The sequence below is a fragment of the Aedes albopictus genome, chromosome 2 (genome assembly GCF_035046485.1).
Source record: "Aedes albopictus strain Foshan chromosome 2, AalbF5, whole genome shotgun sequence".
Classification (NCBI taxonomy): domain Eukaryota; kingdom Metazoa; phylum Arthropoda; class Insecta; order Diptera; family Culicidae; genus Aedes; species Aedes albopictus.
The window spans coordinates 320,087,108-320,107,446 of NC_085137.1; the positions used below are offsets into that span (position 1 = coordinate 320,087,108).

The 20,339-nt window shown below is 40.1% G+C and overlaps 2 protein-coding genes across 3 annotated transcripts; one reads left to right on the forward strand and one right to left on the reverse strand.

The window, feature by feature from the left end:
- Positions 1-164: 164 nt before the first annotated feature.
- Positions 165-5,751, forward strand: LOC115254260 (nuclear valosin-containing protein-like). Of its 2 annotated transcripts, none has more exons than XM_029879997.2 (7): positions 165-754; positions 1,007-1,448; positions 1,953-2,437; positions 2,500-3,002; positions 3,081-4,278; positions 4,339-4,914; positions 5,167-5,751. In XM_029879997.2, the coding sequence occupies exons 1-7, from the start codon at positions 692-694 to the stop codon at positions 5,224-5,226; spliced, it is 3,327 nt and encodes a 1,108-aa protein (XP_029735857.2). In that variant the 5' UTR covers positions 165-691; the 3' UTR covers positions 5,227-5,751. The 2 variants fall into 2 exon arrangements, with proteins under 2 accessions (XP_029735857.2, XP_029735856.2); XM_029879996.2 differs by having other exon boundaries at positions 166-754; positions 1,923-2,437.
- LOC115270440 (carboxypeptidase B1-like) lies at positions 5,357-20,339 on the reverse strand. The gene is made up of 3 exons (XM_029880168.2): positions 19,443-20,339; positions 19,086-19,345; positions 5,357-6,082 (listed from the first exon to the last, which is right to left on the reverse strand). Exons 1-3 carry the CDS (start codon positions 19,809-19,811, stop codon positions 5,755-5,757), a joined length of 957 nt encoding a protein of 318 aa, XP_029736028.2. The 5' UTR covers positions 19,812-20,339; the 3' UTR covers positions 5,357-5,754.

Here is a 20,339-nt window from a genome sequence, read left to right on the forward strand (position 1 = left end):
TTCAGTAGAAGACTGGCGCACCGTGGCTCAAATGTCAAACGTCACAAATATCGACGCCGTGCTCGCAGGGTTGCTTCAAGTTGCCAAACTCACTTTACGTGAGTGTGCGTGCATTCGTGTGTCACTCGGTAGATTTTTGTCTCACTCGAAACGAAGGAGCGATCCGTCATTTTTATACGGAATTTACTCGGTGTTGTGTGCGGTCGAAATCCAACGCGGAGTAATTTTTTGGGTTGTTCCAGCGTTTTTTACGGCTCGTTTCCGGTTCGGGTTTGGTTCAGAACGTACCGCGATCCAGCCTGTGTTAAAAGTGTCACCGTTTGTACCGTTTTGGTGTGTGAAAAGTTGATTAGAAGTGCGTGGAAAAAATCTGGAAAGCAACCTTTTGCTCCTGATTCTGCGGTGGTGCGATTTTGTTTGCTCCTCAGTGCAAGTGAGACACCAATACACTCTCGTTTCTGTACGAGACACCGCCGCGCGGATTTGACAAACAACAAGCCGGCTGTGCGAAAGGGACCGCCAGAGTATCGAACGGACGACGGGCCGAAGAGAAGCTGTCAAAAAATTTGCTTGGCTTTCACATCGGTGCTGGTTGGCAGACGCTTCCGAAGAAAAGTGTCCAATTTCCGTGGAATTTCGGTTTAGTTCGCGATTTAAAGTTCGTCTTGAGTGAAGTTCTTACAGGGGAAAGATGTTGCAGAAGAAACCTACCGGTGCACTGTACGATCCGATGATTATTCCTCGGGTCAAACAGGTAAGAGTGGGAGGGCTTCGTGGACTGGTTTCTCAAGAGCCAAAATGGAGTCTGTTTTTGTTTTGAGGTTAGGGTTTTTGCATGTTTTTTTCTGGCTTCTGATGGATTGAACAGTGCTGCCAGTATAGTAGTAACAAATTTTGTTCTGATAATATGGAACGGGAGTCAAAATATGTGTAGTGATGAAGTTTTTAGTAGTAATTATTAGGAAAACAATCACAACTTTATCATTAATCTATTTTATTTTTGCAGTACCTCGAGGAAAATGTGCACCAAACTTACGTTGACGTTGGTGTGATGGCCCGAGAGCTGCAGGAGCGGTACCGCGAGTATAACCGGCGTAAGGCCGTCCCGTTTCGTTTGTTGGTGGAGCAGGCGTACAAAACTGTTCTCCATAGCTACGGGCTGGACAGCAACCCGTCGAGCGAGAACGAAGATGACGCCAATTCCGATTTGGAAGTCATGGAAGACGGCGCCGGTGGGGGCGGTAATGCCAACCATATGAACGATGCATTGACCAACATGTACATGAGTAATAAGAACAAAGCTCCGGGAGCTGCTGGAGGAAATGCTGCGGGCAACGATGGCGAGGCGATTGACATCAGCAGCGATGAAGACGATGAAGGCGCGGATTCCCGCGACAAGGAGAAAGCAGTTTCAACGACTAGCAACAACAGCATGAGGCTCATTGAAAGTAAGTACACGACGGAATATCATAGTGTGTAAGGTGTTTTAGTGTCAGAGGTTACTCTAGCCATCCGTGAGGAGGCCGGTTCTAGAAACACGTTATACTCCATTTAGGACTGTTCATAAACCACGTAGACCAAATTTTGGCCATCTCAGACTGGCCAGAACTCATTACCGGCAGCATTGAAACTGCATCTGGTCGGGTTCGTCACACTTTAATTCACCACAATTCATAAATTGTCTTAATTGGTTCAGAATTGGCTGAGTTTTAACAGAAAAGTGCCCAAAATAGGAACCCTGCCGAGATGATTCAACTTCCCTACCAAGTTTCAAACTTTTTGACGAAATTAGAACTGCAGACCACTGAACACGTTTAGCAAAAATTGATTGTTTAGCCTTTACGAACAAAACTAGATTAAAAAAAATGTCCTGATATCAACATACAACATCATTGAAAACAATGTTTACGTTAACGTTTCAGCACAAATTGCTTCTAACAAACACATTACAGTGACGAAGGTGACTCGCACCGATAAACCGAGGTCCGGCGACGAAGCAGTCGATTCCAGCAATGGCAGCTCAAATGGCCCAAGACGTCCAGCTGAACAGCTGCCTGCCAGCCAAGCCAAGCGCCGCCGTCTGGATCAACCGCAGATTTCCGAGGTAAGCAACAGCTCGAACCCACTGTTGCCCCAGCCGACACCCCGACCACCTCCAGTCAATCGAGGTGCCGCTGCTGGAAGAACCGAATCCAGTGCACCAACGGCTGCTCCACGTTCGAAGCGCTTCAAGAAGGAGGTCTGTGCTCGATTTGTGGAGACCACATTCGAAGATGTTGGCGGCATGGACAAGATTTTGCGCGAGTTGTGCGAGCTGTTACTTCACGTTAAGCATCCGGAAGTTTACCGCCACGTGGGTCTCCCTCCACCACGTGGATTCCTTCTACACGGCCCTCCCGGTTCTGGAAAGACGCTGCTTGCTCATGCCATCGCTGGGGTAAGCCTTCCTACTAAGGCAAGTTGTTTTGCTTTACTAATTAGAGACTTTCGATCTTTTAGCAACTGAAAATCGGTCTGGTAGAAATTCCTGCGACAGAGCTGGTGGCGGGAGTTTCCGGTGAATCTGAGGAACGTATTCGCGAAGTATTCGAACAGGCAGCGGTTCTGTCGCCTTGCGTACTTTTCATTGACGAAATCGACGCCATCTCGGCGAACCGAGTCAACGCTCAGAAGGACATGGAGCGTCGCATTGTGGCTCAGTTGCTGAGCAGTCTGGACAATTTGCCCAAACTAGAGGGCGGCGATGGTGTGCTAGTTATTGGAGCAACGAACAGGCCGGATGCTCTGGACCCTGCTTTGCGCCGTGTGGGAAGATTTGACCAGGAAATCTCTCTGGGCATCCCCGATAGGGAAGCCAGGGCCCAAATCCTAAAAATAATTTGCAAGAACTTGAAGATCGACCAGAACATTGATTTCGACGAGTTAGCCAAGTTGACTCCCGGTTATGTTGGAGCTGATTTGCTGGCATTGGCTACCCGTGCAGCTACCACGGCTATTAAGAGGTAAGTTTTATTCGCTCGTAGATTTCTCAACTATAATTCAGCATTCAACTTATCTCAATAATTATGTCCATAATTCAGGATGTTGACGGAACGCGAGCGTCTCGAGCTGATCGCAGAGAGCAAACGTATGGCAGAGCTGGAGGCCGCTCGTCGTAAACGAGAACAGGAAGCTTTGCACAAGAAAGTTGACGATGACGATGATGTGATGGAGGTCGACGACAAAGCACCAACGGTCGAAAGCAACAAAAACAAATTCAATGGAGATGTATCTGCGGACGACGTTGTTGCAGTCGAGGACGATGTTGAAGAAGTGGTAAATCTGGACGATGAAAAGGAGGAACCCAAAGAAGGGGACAAGAAGGAAGCGGAAGCTGAGAAGGCTCCTGTGGCTGAGGTGCCGGCCGAAGCTGAGAAGGCGGATCAGGAGAAGAAAGACGAAGAGGTGAAAGTTGATGACAAAAAAGACGAGGAGAACAAAGTGGAAGAAGTTAAGGTTGATTCTGCTGATGGTGCCGAAGCCAAGCCTGCTGAAGAAGAAAAGAAGAATGAGGACGAGTCAAAGGAAGCCGTCGAAAGTGAGAAGAAGACAGAAGAGCAGGCCAAACCTGATGAATCCAATGTTACTGATGGAGACGTAGAAATGGTGGCTGATAGCAGCACCTCTGGAGATAAGATTGAACCCGAGGTACCAAAGTCGACCACGGAAGGCGTCGAAGCAGTTGCGGCCGAATCAAGTGAAGCTGAGAAAAAGGAAGATGAACCAATGGAAACTGAGAAAAACACAGAAGTCTCCGCCGAGGAACCACAGCAAACCGAAGCGGAGGCCGTAGTTGTAGATGAAAGCGACGCCACATCCGCTGTTGAAGAGCGTCCTCCTACCCCAGTTCTTACTTTAGAGAAAATGATGCATCTTCTACTGGACCATTCGAATCCGCTACCAGATGACGAATTGGAAACCCTATGCATTGAACGGGCAGACTTCCTTGAGTCGCTGAAATCAGTTCAACCCTCAGCCAAGCGAGAAGGCTTCATCACTGTACCGGATGTTACGTGGAACGATATCGGTTCCCTAGGCGACATTCGTGAAGAATTGAAACTTGCTATCCTTGCCCCGGTGAAGTTCCCTCAGCGCTTGAAATTACTCGGACTCAGCTCTCCCTCTGGGGTGTTGCTATGTGGCCCTCCTGGATGCGGTAAGACTTTACTGGCAAAGGCAGTAGCCAACGAAGCTGGCATCAACTTCATTTCCGTCAAAGGCCCCGAACTTTTGAATATGGTAAGCCGACATTTATTATCTTTATGTTCGTTTCCTTAACTTCTTTCTTTCTACCCGCAGTACGTCGGTGAGTCGGAACGTGCCGTTCGTCAGTGTTTCCAACGTGCTCGTAACTCGGCACCGTGTGTCATCTTCTTCGATGAATTCGATTCGCTGTGTCCCAAACGGTCCGACAATTCCGAGAATAGCTCCGGAATGCGAGTGGTGAATCAGCTACTTACCGAAATGGACGGCATCGAAGACAGGAAGGGTGTTTTCTTGATGGCCGCCACCAATCGACCGGACATCGTTGATCCTGCCGTTCTGCGTCCCGGTCGTTTGGATAAGATCCTGTATGTTGGCTTGCCAGCGGAGGATGACCGTACAGACATTCTGCGTGCACTCACCAAAAATCGCACTCAACCTCCGTTGGCCGATGACGTGGATCTGAGCGTTGTTGCACGACTAACCGAAGGTTACACCGGTGCTGATTTGGCCGGACTAGTGAGACAAGCTTCTCTGCAAACTTTGAAAGATTCGATAGCTGAATGCAGTAGCGACGACAAGGTCTCCAGTGAATCGGAACAAGATCTCAAAGTTGCAATGGTGCATTTCCAGGAAGCGATACGTAGCATCAAACCTTCTGTAAATGAAGAGGTAAGCTGAGAAAACAATTGTTGGGTCTTCTGGCTTTAATTCCAGCTTGTAAACAGCTTCTGGGGTTTCTTATGCAATGTTCCTAGGGTAACTTTGGGTATTATCTGGTATTATCGTCAGTTCAAGTTTGAACATAGTCTTCTCAATAACTATAACCACTTTGTACCCAGAATTATTCTGCTGGATGACGAATGGCAACGATATCTAAGAGTTTTTTTTTAACCTTGACGTTTTGTTTTTCTATTCCCACAGGACAAGAAGCACTACGAACGATTGAAGAGGAAATATGGTTCACTACCCGTGACACAATAGACATAGGACCTCCTCTAGGTTTGTTTTAAGGACATGATTAAAGAGCACTCTTAGGGTTTAAGTGTCACAGCAAATACCGATACATCCATTAACCTATTTGTAAAACAGCAGATTGCGTTGCGCTGAAAAGTAAAGTGTGCAGTGTAGCTGAGACGCGTGTAGAACGTGGATTCCACGGAAACATAAGAAATCCAGTTAGGAGGATAGCAACTAGCATTTAGTAATTAGACTAAAACATGAACTAGCGACAAAATAAGCCTCACCCATTCAGGAATGCGTGACAGATTTAGTGGAACATTTTAGGCATCCCCAACCCATCGGAACATTGTTTTGCTCTTAGTTATCGAAACTATTATATTTTCTGTTCAAATTATCGTATCGGACACTATAGTTTGACTGGTGTAAAGACAAATGAAGATCATTTCATTTTTCTGCTATCTTTCAATGATACAAAGAGTAGATTTGACAAACACTGGCATACAGGATGTAAAAGTATATAATTAATAAAAAAAAAACACCTCTCAACTCCTACAGTGTAGTTTTGCTCCGAGTGAAAGAAACTTTCGGACTGATGGCCATCTGCATGACCATGGCTTGAATGCCGATCCAGGTTTCGTCGCAAATCCGGCTGATATTGGTCTTCGGTGGATGAAATCCCTTGCTGGCGATTTCCATCACCAGAGCGAAAGGGATCTTCTCGATATCGTGAGCGTAATCGATGCTGGATCCTCCGACAGCAAAGTTGAGAATAGACGAAGCACTGCCGCAGCGATATTTCTGTCCAGTAGCACGGAGGATGGCATTGGCGCCGGCCTGGGCGACCTCGTGTTGATGCTTCCAGTTGATGGGTAGAGTTCTGTTGGCGGATAATGGTAAGTATCAGGCTGGGTAAACGAGATTGTATTTTTTTCTTCTTTATTAGGGTGATTTTTAGCGTAGATGGCTAGTTCATCACCGAGATTGTATTAGCTTTTTATAGTATCCGTGGTTTCGACTTTCGAGTAATAAGACCCCTAATGCACGTGAGTGACATTCGTACGAATATGAGTGATCTGAGAGTTGGTGATCCAGGTCGTATTAAAGTAAGATCAGTTCCAGGGCTGTTACACTGCCCCCACTCGCATAACAGTCCCATTTGCAAAAAGTAGGAATTGAGAAAACGGCATTTGAAGTTTGAAAATTTGTTTCCATATAAAACTTTGAAAAATCGCCAAAATTTGAAAAATATTTCGATCATCTCTAAACCTTCACAGATTGCTTTGCATATGAATATATAACTGTATAAAATATTACAATCACTACAAAGTTGTTCAGTTTTGTGTTACGTAACACAAAAATCCGTGATGGGACTGTTATGCGGGTACTTTTGATATGGGACGCTCATAACTTGGTATTTTTTTCACACATTGACATAAAAATTCGTAATTTTTATTGTTGTTTTTGGAAGTATATAAAAAATGATGACTATTCATAACGTTAACTCAAAAGTGATGAAAAGTCAAATGGGACTGTTATGCGAGTGGGGGCAGTACAGGTGGCACGGATTTTGCGTTTTTCGCGGTTTTTGCGTTTCGCGCGGATTTGGCGCGTTTTTGGTAATTTCGGCGCGGTTTTTGCGGAAATGGTTTTTAAATGCACTTACATGAAATATATAGACATTGAGCTCAACACAATCAGAAAAAAAGGACATTTTCAAATTGGATTTAGGTATTAATTTTGTGATTGAGTAAAAATAATGTTAGTACCGTGAGATCGCCATTCACCGCTCATTTAACGGCATTTTCGTAAAGTATATGACATTAAAAATCGACGTTTGCGAATATTGAACTTTAATTTACGTTAACAACTCAACAATTATGTTGTTATTATAGAAAAAATATAAAACGATTGTAATAGTAGTTTACGCTACAAGGTGCAGAATGAAGATTTTTACAGCACGAGTTGTACATTTATCCAACGAGGCTTGCCGAGTTGGATAAGTACGACGAGTGCTGTAAAAATCGAGTTCTGCACCGAGATGCGTACAACGTTTTTTGCAATTTCAAAAATTACCACTTGAGGATAGTTTTTGACAAAACTTGCACACTGAGCCATGTTAAAGAAAGTCTGATCATAGCAGGTTATACTGTGCAGTTGTCACAATTTTTCAAACCTGCGTCCAGAAAGCATCAAGAAGTTGATCAAAACTGAAAACAGTGCTGTAATGGTTCATTACGCAACGCAAATCAGTGCTGTAATGAACCATTACAGCACTGATAATTTAGTGTGGGAAAGTGGGCCTTTTACTGTCAGATTTGCGTGAGGTAAAACAGCCTATTACGATGAGAAATTGCAAAAAATATGTTTACAACCGAAAAAATTAAAAATTCAAATGTTTTATCTCTTGGCTCCTATTACCGCTCATGCGTCCATTCACCGCTCATAATGGATCCATTCATAGCTCACTGGATTATTTTTTCGTGGAATCACAGAAACTATTCATTTATAAAAACAAAATAACTTTTATTTAGCAAAGTATTGATTATTCAAATTCAGTTCATCCTTATTTGTCAAAATGGAATCTTTAACGGGTTTTACATGTTGGATATTTCTTTCGCTGGTTGCCCTGAGCAGTTCCCATGTGGTCCTTCAGCGCAGTGTGGGAAATATTTTTTGAGAACGTGATTTCAGGTATACCCATATAAAAACTTGGTGAAATGAAAGTTTTTTAATGTGGCAGCATGTTACATTCACTTTTGTTACGATACTTTACTAACATTTGATCATTTTTGTATGATTGACCCACGGTAGTCGCTAGCTTGGAGTGGTAGATAAGTTGCACTGCACTAAACGCTCAATTTTTGAAAACAGAGAAGTTCCTATTATGAAATTCGTAGTCAACCTCTTGAAGTCATTTCTGTCTTCACCACCTTTTTTTGGCTAAATTTTTCTATATATTTTTTTTAACGGTACTTATTAAGTAATGTCCGATGTTCGAAAAACACTGAATCTTGACAATCTGCAAAAATCCCTAGAGTTTCTTGGTGATTCTGAAATCTGTTTTGTTTTTGTGGAATTTGTAAAAAGTCGTCATTGGAAACTTTGGATAAATATTTAATTGAATTTTGTAGTTAAATTAGTAGAATCTCGTAAAGAAAATCATTGGTTTTGTATACTGTGTTACTTGTAGAACTTCTGTCTAATCGATTTTTGTTAAAAGCTGTTAGGGTAAACTTTATCTTTGATTTAAAATCGGAGTATTCGTTGAGAGGGGAGTATCGAGCACAGTTAATAAAGGGTAGAATGTTTGGAGGATTTTTTTTAACTTGAAAACTTGAAGCTTTGGAATCCTATGGAGGACATTCTTGCAGAAATCTTTACTGAATTTCCAAGAGTGATGTGGCCAGAAACTATCATAAGTGTCTAATAAATTAATACTTCTTTACATACCTTTTGCACAAAGGCAAGAACATTTACCAGAAATTGTTTATGAAATGTTTCCTATTTAATAAATATTTCCCTTAAATATTATTCCTATTGGTATTGGTGATTTATTTAATCAATAGATTATGTTGGAATCAATTACTTAAGTTGTATCTACACAAAAAATCCGAAAATTTTCTTGCAGTTCTCTCGAACGATCTTTTGTGACTTACCACAGATTTTATTGCAGGTTTTCTACCATAATGTTAATTACAATTATTTCAAAAGATTTGTCAAGAATGCCGTGTTTTGGAACTGTTTCAGGGAACAGGAAATTCCATTCTCGTAAAAAAGTAGTCACCCTGATTAACCAGCAATCAAAGAACTACCGTCAATGTACCAGTAGCCGCTCGTGTTCCAATAGCCGCTCACCGTCATGAAAAAGATGTTTATTGGCATAAATATGTGCAAACCTCCCCGTTTAAATATAATTCGGCACGCATATTCTAAATATCCGTGATAAAACCATTGTATTTTTGCAAGTGAGCTTTATTTCTAGGCTCGTGAGCGGCTATTGGAGCACGAGCGGCTACTGGTACACTGAGGGTATTTATTGAAAACTTTTTATTGTAATTAAAAAAAACTAACCTGTTTGAAACATTTTTAAACTCCTGGTTGATGTGGAAGTTGCAGTTTAGGTTACGGATTAATAATAGTAAAAATCGGTTTTAACATTAGAAATGATCTTCATCTGGAGTGCAACAAAACCATAAAAAATGAAAAAAATCAGGCTTTTTATGAGTTTGAGTCATCAAAGTCATATTTTTTGTATTGGCGCGGATTTGATGACCTCGGCGCGGATTTTAAATGGCTTGGCGCGGATTTTGCGGTTTCCAAATCGACACTTTTGTAACAGCCCTGCAGTTCTGAACTATACGTAAACCTAACCGGACGTCCATTATATATATTCAAAGTGGAATTTTACACTTTTGTGGTTTCAAACAACCAGAATTCATTTTGATGGATTAGGGAGCGTCAATTAAGAAGTAAAATCATTTCAAATAACATATAATGTAATATAATACAAAAAAATAACAAATTAATAATTTGAATAGTTTTTGAGAGACACTCGAACATTCTCGTTCCATCCTAATCAAATTTGTAGAATTTTAACAAGTCTTGTAAGATTTTCAAAATTAAATTCTGATACATAATTTAAAGTTACAGTTTTATTTTTAAAATTCCACAGTATCTTAGGAATTTATTAAAATATCAAAACAAAATTGCTAATTGAAAACAACACCTTGAAATCGCTGTTCAGAACATTGCATTGAAAATTCTATAATTTATTCAATTTCTCTCAAAACTTTTAAGGAAAAGCGTCATTTTTATGAATAATTCAACAGTAAAAATATCTCATATAGCAATTTTATGCTAAAAATTTCGCGACCCACCAGAAGCCAACTTGCGACCCACGTGGGTCGCGACCCATAGTTTGAGAAACGCTAGGCTATGTCAATGCTTTTTACAAAATAATTTAAATTTCTATTAAAATTAATTACCTATTGGGCAGCATCCATTCTTATGTAACGCTAAAATCGTCCTTTTTCAACCCGAAAATTTGTGTATGGGTTGTAACGCTTGGCTATACTCCCTCCCTTCTCTTTCTACAGCGTTACCTAATTTGCGGACGGCGCCTCAGACATTTCAAAAGGTGTCCTTTATAGTGTTCAAGATGACCTTTCAAAAATGTGAATTGAACATGTAACATTTTTGCATCGAAGGAACGGCAATATAGCAACGCGTTGATACCCACCACTAGGAAGCAACCGGTGATGTACTAGATTGAAAGTAGTGAGCTGGATTTTTGAATGGTGAGATGATCAATTCTCCATTTCAGCAATGTGCAAATAATGAAAATTTGACTTTTCCATAGAATTCTCATACAAACTTTAAATGAGTTCAAATTTTGGTAGGATAATCAGAACCCATTCTGGCATCAATTAAGCATAGGGAAGTGAAATTTTTAAAATTTTCATCGGTCTAATGGCCAATTTATTTTGAAATTTCGCTACATTTGCAACATCAATTGAATGATAAAAATTTCTCATAAATTATTCAATGTCCATAAACTGTAAGGCCTTGGCCTACCAACCAACTTTGCTGAAGAACTTTTCAATAGGTCCTATCTGCATTTGCATCTGCAATTGTTCACTTTCTATTTCAATTATTGCAATCTAATGGTACACTTTTCAACCAAGGAATTGGCATCCCTATCCCACCAATACAATGTTTTCGTAGCCAGCATAACAGCGGCTCAAGCTGACAACCTATCTTTCAACACAGCAGCATAATTTTAATGCTGGGTAAGAAAACAAGAAGACCATAACAGTCCCCTGTTTTCAACTACTTTTGCAGAGACAATCATAATTGTGAATGTCGCGTAACTCACTGGATCAATCGGTTCCCCACCATCTTAGCAAACTACAGTAGAATCACTTGGCATAATCCTCAAGCACACGATGAATACGACTTGCTCCGTCAAAGCCCCTCTCCTCAATGAGGCAGTTTCACACTGACTCCGTCGTCATGGTGCTGGCTGTCACTGATGCTTGCTAGGGGACGGACACGCAAGGGGAATAACAGTAAACTATATTCACACCCCACATTCTCCCTCTTCTCCGAAAAAAAAAAAGATTTCTTTCTAGCAGGTTTGTTATCTTCTCCCACTCCTTTTCTTTCTGATTGAGCGATTATGAGCTCCTAAGGGCCAGTATCAAAGACAATATGCCCCTTCTCCCACTCAAATCGATGATTTTGCTATTCTTGTCCCTTGTCTTGTCCTTGTTTGGTCTCACCATTTTCCTCGTCCATTGTTCTCTTGTTTTGAGTCACAAAAAGTTTCATTTTGTTACTGCCATTATGGATGTCTCATTGCCATCCTTGCTCAAGCTTCAAATGGGATAGCGAAATTCAAATCTATTTTGTCTGCTTGTTTCGTTTTTGGGGAGGATAGGCATTTTTATAGCCTAAATTTGAACAACAGCTGCTAACCCGGACCTGTCATCTCCATACAAGAACTGTCAAAGACCCGAAAAATCAGCTGATTTAAGATTCCAAATGTAAAAGGTCCATTCCATTTCTGATTACTAGACTTATTATCAGGTAATGCGCACGGCCATATCAACTGCAGCAGTAGACAGAACAATCACATTTGGGCCCGTTTTACCCAACAACGCCTTCTCCTTGGACGGTTTTCATTACACGTCCCTGCATTTTCCTTATGCAGAACGATTTTCGGCGGTTATCCAACAACGCCTTTTCCTTGGACGGTTTTCATTACACGTCCCTGCATTTTCCTTATGCAGAAAAAATTTCGGTGGTTGTCCAACATGCTATTTTCATGGACGGTTTTCATTACACGTCCCTGCATTTTCTTTATGCAGAATAATTTTCGGCGGTTATCCAACAACGCCTTCTCCTTGGACGGTTTTCATTACACGTCCCTGCCTTTTCCTTATGCAGAACAGTTTTCAGCGGTTGTCCAACACGCTTTTTCTTTGGACGGTTTTCATTACACGTCCCTGCATTTTCCTTATGCAGAACGATTTTCGGCGGTTATCCAACAACGCCTTTTCCTTGGACGGTTTTCATTACACGTCCCTGCATTTTCCTTATGCAGAAAAAATTTCGGTGGTTGTCCAACATGCTATTTTCATGGACGGTTTTCATTACACGTCCCTGCATTTTCTTTATGCAGAATAATTTTCGGCGGTTATCCAACAACGCCTTTTCCTTGGACGGTTTTCATTACACGTCCCTGCATTTTCCTTATGCAGAAAAAAATTCGGCGGCCACACCCCACAATAATTCAAATAAACAGCTGAGATATTACCGAAAGAGAGAGAAACCAAAGAGAGACTCTTCTGCAGATAGGACCTTTAGACATGTTTGGCCTGATTAGTGTAATTATCTTATGACATTTAGAATTTCATATCAATCGAAAACCCCTATATTTAAATTTTTCATTTTTTCGTACTGATAGCAAAAACTATTTGCAATATCACAACATCAAAATTTATTTTCAATTTGCTGTCCGAGACTTTGCTCGAGTAGCGCCTTGTGGTGGAATTTTGAATCAAACGGCCCATCATTCGTAAGTTCTTGCACAGCCAAACAAGTTTGCAGAACATACTTTCATAAGTACTCAGCTTTCTGAGATATATGGAATGGAAATTTGTCAGTGTTATGTCGGTTGTCTCTGATATGATATCACAGAAATCCCATACAAATAGACATTACGATGAACTAATTTTACATACAACTCTTAGCTGGCGATCTTTGTCATCGCTTGACCCGTGGAAGCATGAGGTAGGAACTTGTGAGGACCAGAGCTATGTTGGACGCTCTCCTTATCGACTCACCGTTTTGCAGTCCTTTATCGTACCTATACCTATATTATATATACCGAGAGAGAGAATCTCACGCAAGTGTTGCTCCTACGTTAAATAGGTCATAGCGATGTGTCAGCTTGCGTGCTGTCTCGCTCTTCAATCGAAGGACGGTTCGAACGGCGTTTCCAAAAACGACGGTTCTGATTTATCGTGTTCAGTTAGCAAATCCACGTACAATACTTATCATAAAAGCGTCACCAGATTCTAAAAGTATTTTATTCCATTGTATTGACCAAACCAAATTCCTGTGTGGTAGTGGTTTGTGTTCAGATTTTCCGTGTTAATCTATCTGTAAGAACTTTGTAAACATCTTTTGTTCTCACGTATATGGATAGGCTTGCAGTAGGTTTCGTGAGACTTTTTTTGGACAACTCAATGGGGTTTGACAGCAAGCACACTCATTTTACTGAGCCACTCTTGTCGTTCATCACAAATACATCCGAAAACATCTGTCACTTCGCGAAAGCCACTTGCTTTTGTTCTGGGCGGGAACATGTTTTATTGTGCCTATGAACTTCAGGCATTGCGTATGTTTTATTTTGTTTGCCTTGCGACTGTTGCTGCGGCTGTGGGCCTCGCAGGTGTACGACCGCCGCAGGACTCTAATAAAAGATAAGTGCGACAATACACCCAATTTCAATAAATATCGACTATGCAATTGTATCTTCGAAAACTTAGTCTAAAGAGCAATCTTGATTCTTCTTCTTATTATTGGTGTAACATCCCGAATCGAATCTGTCTATAATAGGTTTGAGAATTTGAGAAGCAATTTTTGAAAGTGTGCATATTAGTTGTTTGAGAAATTTCTTCAGGTCTTCCATAATATCAGATAAATATTCATAAATAGGTTCTGAAAACAATTACCAATCTGAACTAGGATTTTTGTACCTATCCAGAAGCCTTGGAGTTGGAACAATATTTACCCCATCAATACAAGGCTTTGTTGAAGTTCGCCAGAAATCCATCGAAAATACGCCATCAACCAAGTTATAAATTAGTTAAGAATTCACAAAAAAATCGCGTCTCAAACCCCATTAGCATTTTTAACAATCTTCGAATTTCAATTTATAAAATTTTTGAACAAGTGCACCGCGAAGCAATGCATCGCGGAACAAATAGTCTGAAAATCCCTGGTCTATGGGAAAACGATGTTTTTCATTCAATCTACCGTATCAATTCCCCAATGTATCATTACGGATAGACTTGTTTTTTTTTTTTTTTTTTGAAGAGTGCCCAGGTGGAGCTGCAGGACAGCTGATAGCAAAGCCTGGACCCTTTCCCAACTTTCCCCCTACTAGGACCAATACTCACGATGGACTAGACGATGTCGTCAACTTGAGCAAAGTGTGTAGTAATTAGCATTGGGTCGTAGTAGTTATTAAAAATACTGTTTTTAACTTTTTCCATCGCACTTGTGTTTTGATCGAATGGAAGCTCCAAAGATGATTTGATAATTGAACAATATTTCAATAATCGAAAATCTCCGAGGTCACTGGACAACATTCAGAGATAAAAAAAAGGGTGTCTATGTCTATGTTAACGCCTTCAGAGTACTATTCTTAAGAAATATACAAAGAGCAAAAAGAAAAAAAAATGTGTCGTAGCTAATTTTTAAAGATTTGATATTTCTGAAAATTATTCGAAGACAGCTACCAGAACTAGCGTTTTTAGCCGATATGGGCAACTAGTTTTTCTGACAGCTTCCCCAAACAATAATCAGATAAATAATATCCTCAGTTATTTTATAATACATTCTGAAAATTATTTCAAGCTGATTACCAATAGTGTCAATAACCGATGTTAGTCATTGACAGCACCAGCATCATTCCCAAATAACTCTCATATTAGTGTTAGATAACACTTTTTGAGCTTCCATTCGATATTGTAAAGAAATTTGTCAAACCCTATTTGTCAAAATATAGTCAATAATGTATCAAATTGTGTTTCTAATTTCGCTAGTCGTCTTCTGCATATCTGTGATCATCTCAGTCCAAAGTAATATTATATCCATCGTAACCCTTTACAATGTAAACCGTCCTAAGTCCTAACTAAATTCCTGCTTTTTTTATCAGTGAAATAATACCGTCTAAGATATAAAAACAAAAAAGTTCAGTCAACTGATTTTTGTCAAAAATAAAAATGATAATGATTATTTGTCAACTTTTATAAATTCACAAAACCCATAAAAATAAGAAATACAAATATAAACTCCTATAATCAACAGTTTTATCTTTACCTTATCAGTCCATAATTTTTTAATTGTAATGAATCTAATCTGTTAGGCTGTATGTCAACTTATCCTAGCGTCCCCTGTCCTGTGTCCTAACGAATTCAAGTAACGAATGATGAGTGTAACGCAGAGACCTCCTCTACCCACTCTTGCGTTACGTTAAATTTAACAATTATTATTAAATTTGAGAAAATTCAAAGAATGCAAAGATTAGGTCTATGCAAGCTGAATTATAATTTGTTTTTGACTTGTGATAAATGCACGACGGATACTCCTTTGGTTCCCATTAGCACTTACGGCGATTCCTTCACTTGCGCTCAACTAGTAAACTAGATATATCTAGCTCTAAGTCCAAGCGGTGGAGAATGAACTGGCGCTAAAGTGCTAATGGGTTAAGCCCTCCCATCGCGTCAAGATCGAATATCCAGGGGGAGGGTAGGACAGACTTGTTAGAATCCCAAAATGGCCGCCACAATGGCCGACTTTGGCACCTACTCACAATTTCGAGAGCACAAATCTCTTCGTAAACAAAACCAGCGAACCTGATCTTCTTATTTTAAGCTTATTAAGAGTGAGCAAGAACAGAATAATGAAATCATGCATGGTTGAAGCGGGATGATTTCAAGACTTATGTCCTTAATTAACTACCGAATTTTTCTCCAGGCCCCCAGGCCCAGGCCAAAAGTACCCAAACTCAATATCATCCCGGCTGGTGGTATGCAAAATTTGTCGATGTGTAATTTGGGCAGAGGCAGAGGGGACTTTTTTGGTTTGGGCACTTTACGCTGTAATATAAATATTCAATTTCAGACCACTTAAGGTGAACGAAGCCACACCTCAAACTTTCAAGAGCACAAATCTGGAGAACCGAATGTCAGTTTGCCCTGAAAAGTTGATCGATTGGTCACCACTTTTCAGCGCTAACTGACTTTCGATTCTTCAGATTTGTGCTCTTGAAAATTTGAGGTGTGGCATCGTTATATATTCACCTTAACTTGCATTTTTATGGATGGCTAGATGCTATGCATGCATTGCAATGTTGATTGTAGATTATCTCGCAGTGGACAAAAATTTAGTCAATGGGGCGCGTTGGGTGTTGTACTAGATTTGTAGTAAATGAGCTGAATTTTAGTAGGGAATCGCGCCACTTGGGCGGTGGCTTCTATATTCGTCTGTTTTCCACTATAACTCAGTCAAATTTGAACCAATTGACACAACTTTTGGAATGTGGTGAGGTGAGTATAGTATCTACCCGTGTACAACATTTCAAGTCAATTGGTTCAAAATTGACTGAGTTATAGTGGAAAACAGACGAATATAGAAGCCACCGTCCAAGTGGCGCGATACCCTATGGTGAGGAGGTCACCCAACAAACATTTTTGCTGTACTAGAGTGGAACGAACCACTCTTAAGCAAACTATAGCTTAAGAAACTGTTATTCAGCTAGTTATGCTTCTTGGGCAATTCTTCGTTTCTGCAATGAAATGGTGCAAAAAGCGTGGGTATTATGATTCCTTGCCTAATTTGATGCTGTTTGAGCAAAACTTTGGATAGGTAACTATATTGTTTATGTTGCAAGAAATGGAGAAAACAACAACACTATTGCCCAAAGTTTTGCTCAAACAGCAACAAGTTAGGCAAGGAATCATAATACCCACGCTTTTTGCACCATTTCATTGCAGAAACGGAGAATTGACCTTCTCACCATACTAAAATTCAGCTCATTACATACTACAAATCTAATACTTCACCGATCTGTTCTATTGGCATTACATTGACCGGGAAAGTTCACAAAATAGTTCTCTTCTCCACCCTAGGTAGGTTTTATTGTATACCGCATTAAGTTCACCCCTGGACTGCGCCCTAAGTATTCATAAGTGCGAAAACGTAAATAAAACTGCGTGATTGCATCAAATCAAATGATGTCTTCGGCGCACTATTTCTTCGAAGTATGCTGAATAAGTGCTCTGAAGACACCTAGCCGATTGGATGCAATCGCGCACTTTTATTTGCATTTTCGCACTCGTGGAAACTAGTGCGATAGTCCAGTGGTGAACTAAATGCGCTATACGATTGTTAAAATTAAACTCTACAGTATGACCCATAAAAAAATGCGAAAGTTTTCAAAGTCATCGTTCCCCTACTTCGAACTGATTATTGTGAGTTTACCGGCTACTTGTATTCTACCGGTCGCTTCAGTATGGCCTTCAAAGTAGCCGTTTTATAAACAGAGTAACTTAAAAATGATTTTAAACATTTTTATTGTATGCGCTATTCCTCGTTGCCACTAGCTACTCAGCGACATTCATTTTTTGACAATCAAGCTGAATTTTATATGAAAACGGCTACTTTGTAACGGCTACTTAAGTAACCTGTAGAATACAAGTAGCCGGTAAATCCACAATAACCTTGCATGTATCTATTGGATAGTATAGTAGAGTCACTTATCTGATAATGGCAAAGGAACATTAACTGATTTCATGCACATACCGTAAACCGGGGTTAAATTGATCAGCGGGGTGAAATTGATCACTCGGATACTACATTGTAATTCCATACTTGGAACTCTTAAGCGTCGTAATGATCTTAAACTTTTTACGTCATCTGATTCGTAGATGTCTAGAGATTAGTGTAGACTTTTATTTTTTAGAAATAAGTTAGTTTTGCCTTTTTTTTTTCAAGGAATTTGCAATGTATTTCTTATTTAGCTGAAATCATTGCTAATAAGACTTCCCGTGAATTCTCTGTTTTAACATTTTTGTGGAGCCTTGGTTGAGATGTAATGCAGCTAATCAGAAAATAAAATAGTTATAAAAAGTTCATTTTATGAAGAAATAGTCTTTTATTCTGATAGAAATCACTTATTTCAAATGAAATTGCCTACCTTTAGGCGTTTAAGTGGAAATATCTGAAGTTATTTAACTTAAAGTTTAAATTTTAGGAACAAAATTCACATGGTTCCATGGAGATCCACTGGATACTGGTTTTACAGAAATTCTTTTGGCAATATTTGAACAGGCACTGATGTTATCCGCAAAAGTTGTTTTAAAGTGATCAATTTGACCCCGGATTACGGTACCTATGGAAATATAACGGTGAACATATGGATGCCGAAATCGTCCGCGCGCCAGAGGCCGTTTTTATAGGATATAATTTTCTTTCAATTGCTTTCAATCATATTCAATCAAATTTTATTTTCAAAATAGTACTTTTATGGCTGGATAAGGTCTTCAGGAGTTCGTTGGTTCTTCGGACAAGAACGAAAAAAATATTAACTTATAAATTAAGAGACATTTTCTGAAAATTGCATTATTTGACAAATGATAATTTTTAGAAAATATTATGTTTTAAGCATGAAATTGTTTTTAAGTACTTAGTATTTGTACCTATCATAAAGGTAGGTTTATATGCCTTCATCGAACGTATGACTTTTCGAGTTTAGCAAAACTATTTTTGACCAGAAAACCTTAAAGATTGAACCCTTGAAAAAGGTCCCAAACGGACCGAAATGTCGGGAATAATCAACAACTAGTGTTTTCCATTCCCCTTAAGACTGCGAAGCCAAACCGTAACAGTAATGAATATTTTGACAAAAAATTTAGAGATCCTGTATGACAATGACCTCCTTATTGTATCCTAATCCAAAAAAGTTTGATTCATTAGGATTATTTCATTAAAAATCATCAAATACCGCAAAAAAATGGAATTTCGCATTTTTTTAGGGGTCATACTGTATGTAAAAAGCCATCGCTGCACGCGTGTTACATACCTACCTTGAGTATGCCCGTGGATAAAGAATCGCTTTTGCGTACGAATGCATCGACAGGTAAAACTGACAGTTGGGTCTAATCTTTCGGAAAATATCCCGCACGTTACGAGTTTCCTGCTCGGAGAATGGCCGCTCGCCGCGAAACAACAGCGAACAGAACCGCGGTATGCCGATTCCCCACGAAACGTTAAAATTTCGATTGCAGTCCACTCCGATGCATCGGTTCACTCCCAGGGGTCGCCTCGTCTTCCGCCACATTTTGTTCTGCGAAATGTAGAATTGTTACATTTATTGCTGCTGGCGTTCTAAACGCCGGTAGACCAATACCGGTGCGATGGATGGGGTGGAAAGTGGCACTTACATGTTCTCGGCTATACTCGTAGCCATCGGGGTTCAGCAAGGGTAGAATGATCCAGTCGAAATTCCGCAACACTCGAGAGTTGATTGCATCGCGTTCGACCAGTTGGTGGATCACGTACAAGGCCACCGATATTGTAATCCATTCCCGAGCGTGAATTCCGGCATCTATTAGAATACAGCTTCGAACGGACTTTTTCCGCTGAACGTCCGGACTGATGCGAACCGACTGTATTTCACGGCCCTCGTACGAGCTAGCGCGAGAGAAAATTTCGATCTTATTTGCATAATTCTGCGCCAAATCCGCTAAATATTGATTCACTTCTTCATGGCTAAAATATTGCTTGAAAATATTGGTTCGGTCAACGTTCATTTTACTGTGTGTGTTGTTTGGGAAACACTGAACACCATGGTTTAATTTGAATTTATCTATAATCTCCCTAAAGTGGTTTGATTGATTTGTGTTTATCGTTAATTTGATTTCCTAACTCACTTGCCTACTTAAATTGAATGAAGTCTAACTATTGTTACGTAGGTATATGTATAAACATTAGTTAAATGCACTAGGAGTATCCATTTTGTGGTTGTGTGGCAGTAGATTTCTGTATAATTTTCACGACACTTCCACGCGTCTGCAACGGAATTCGAAAATGTGCTGTCGCGTGGCAGTCTATTGGCTTACTGATGGCATGCATGGTCGTTTCGCTGGGGTGAAGGGAAGAAAATCAACGGTTTCCTGTGGGTTTCTGTGTAACCCAACATAATAGCAGGCGGGGACAACATAACAAGAAACTTATGTTTCGGGGACAAGTTCATCCATACCTATTATGGTAGTGCGGCGAGACGCGTCATGCTGAAAGTAGGATTTTTACTTGGATTTTTCAGGAATCGAATGGGGTTA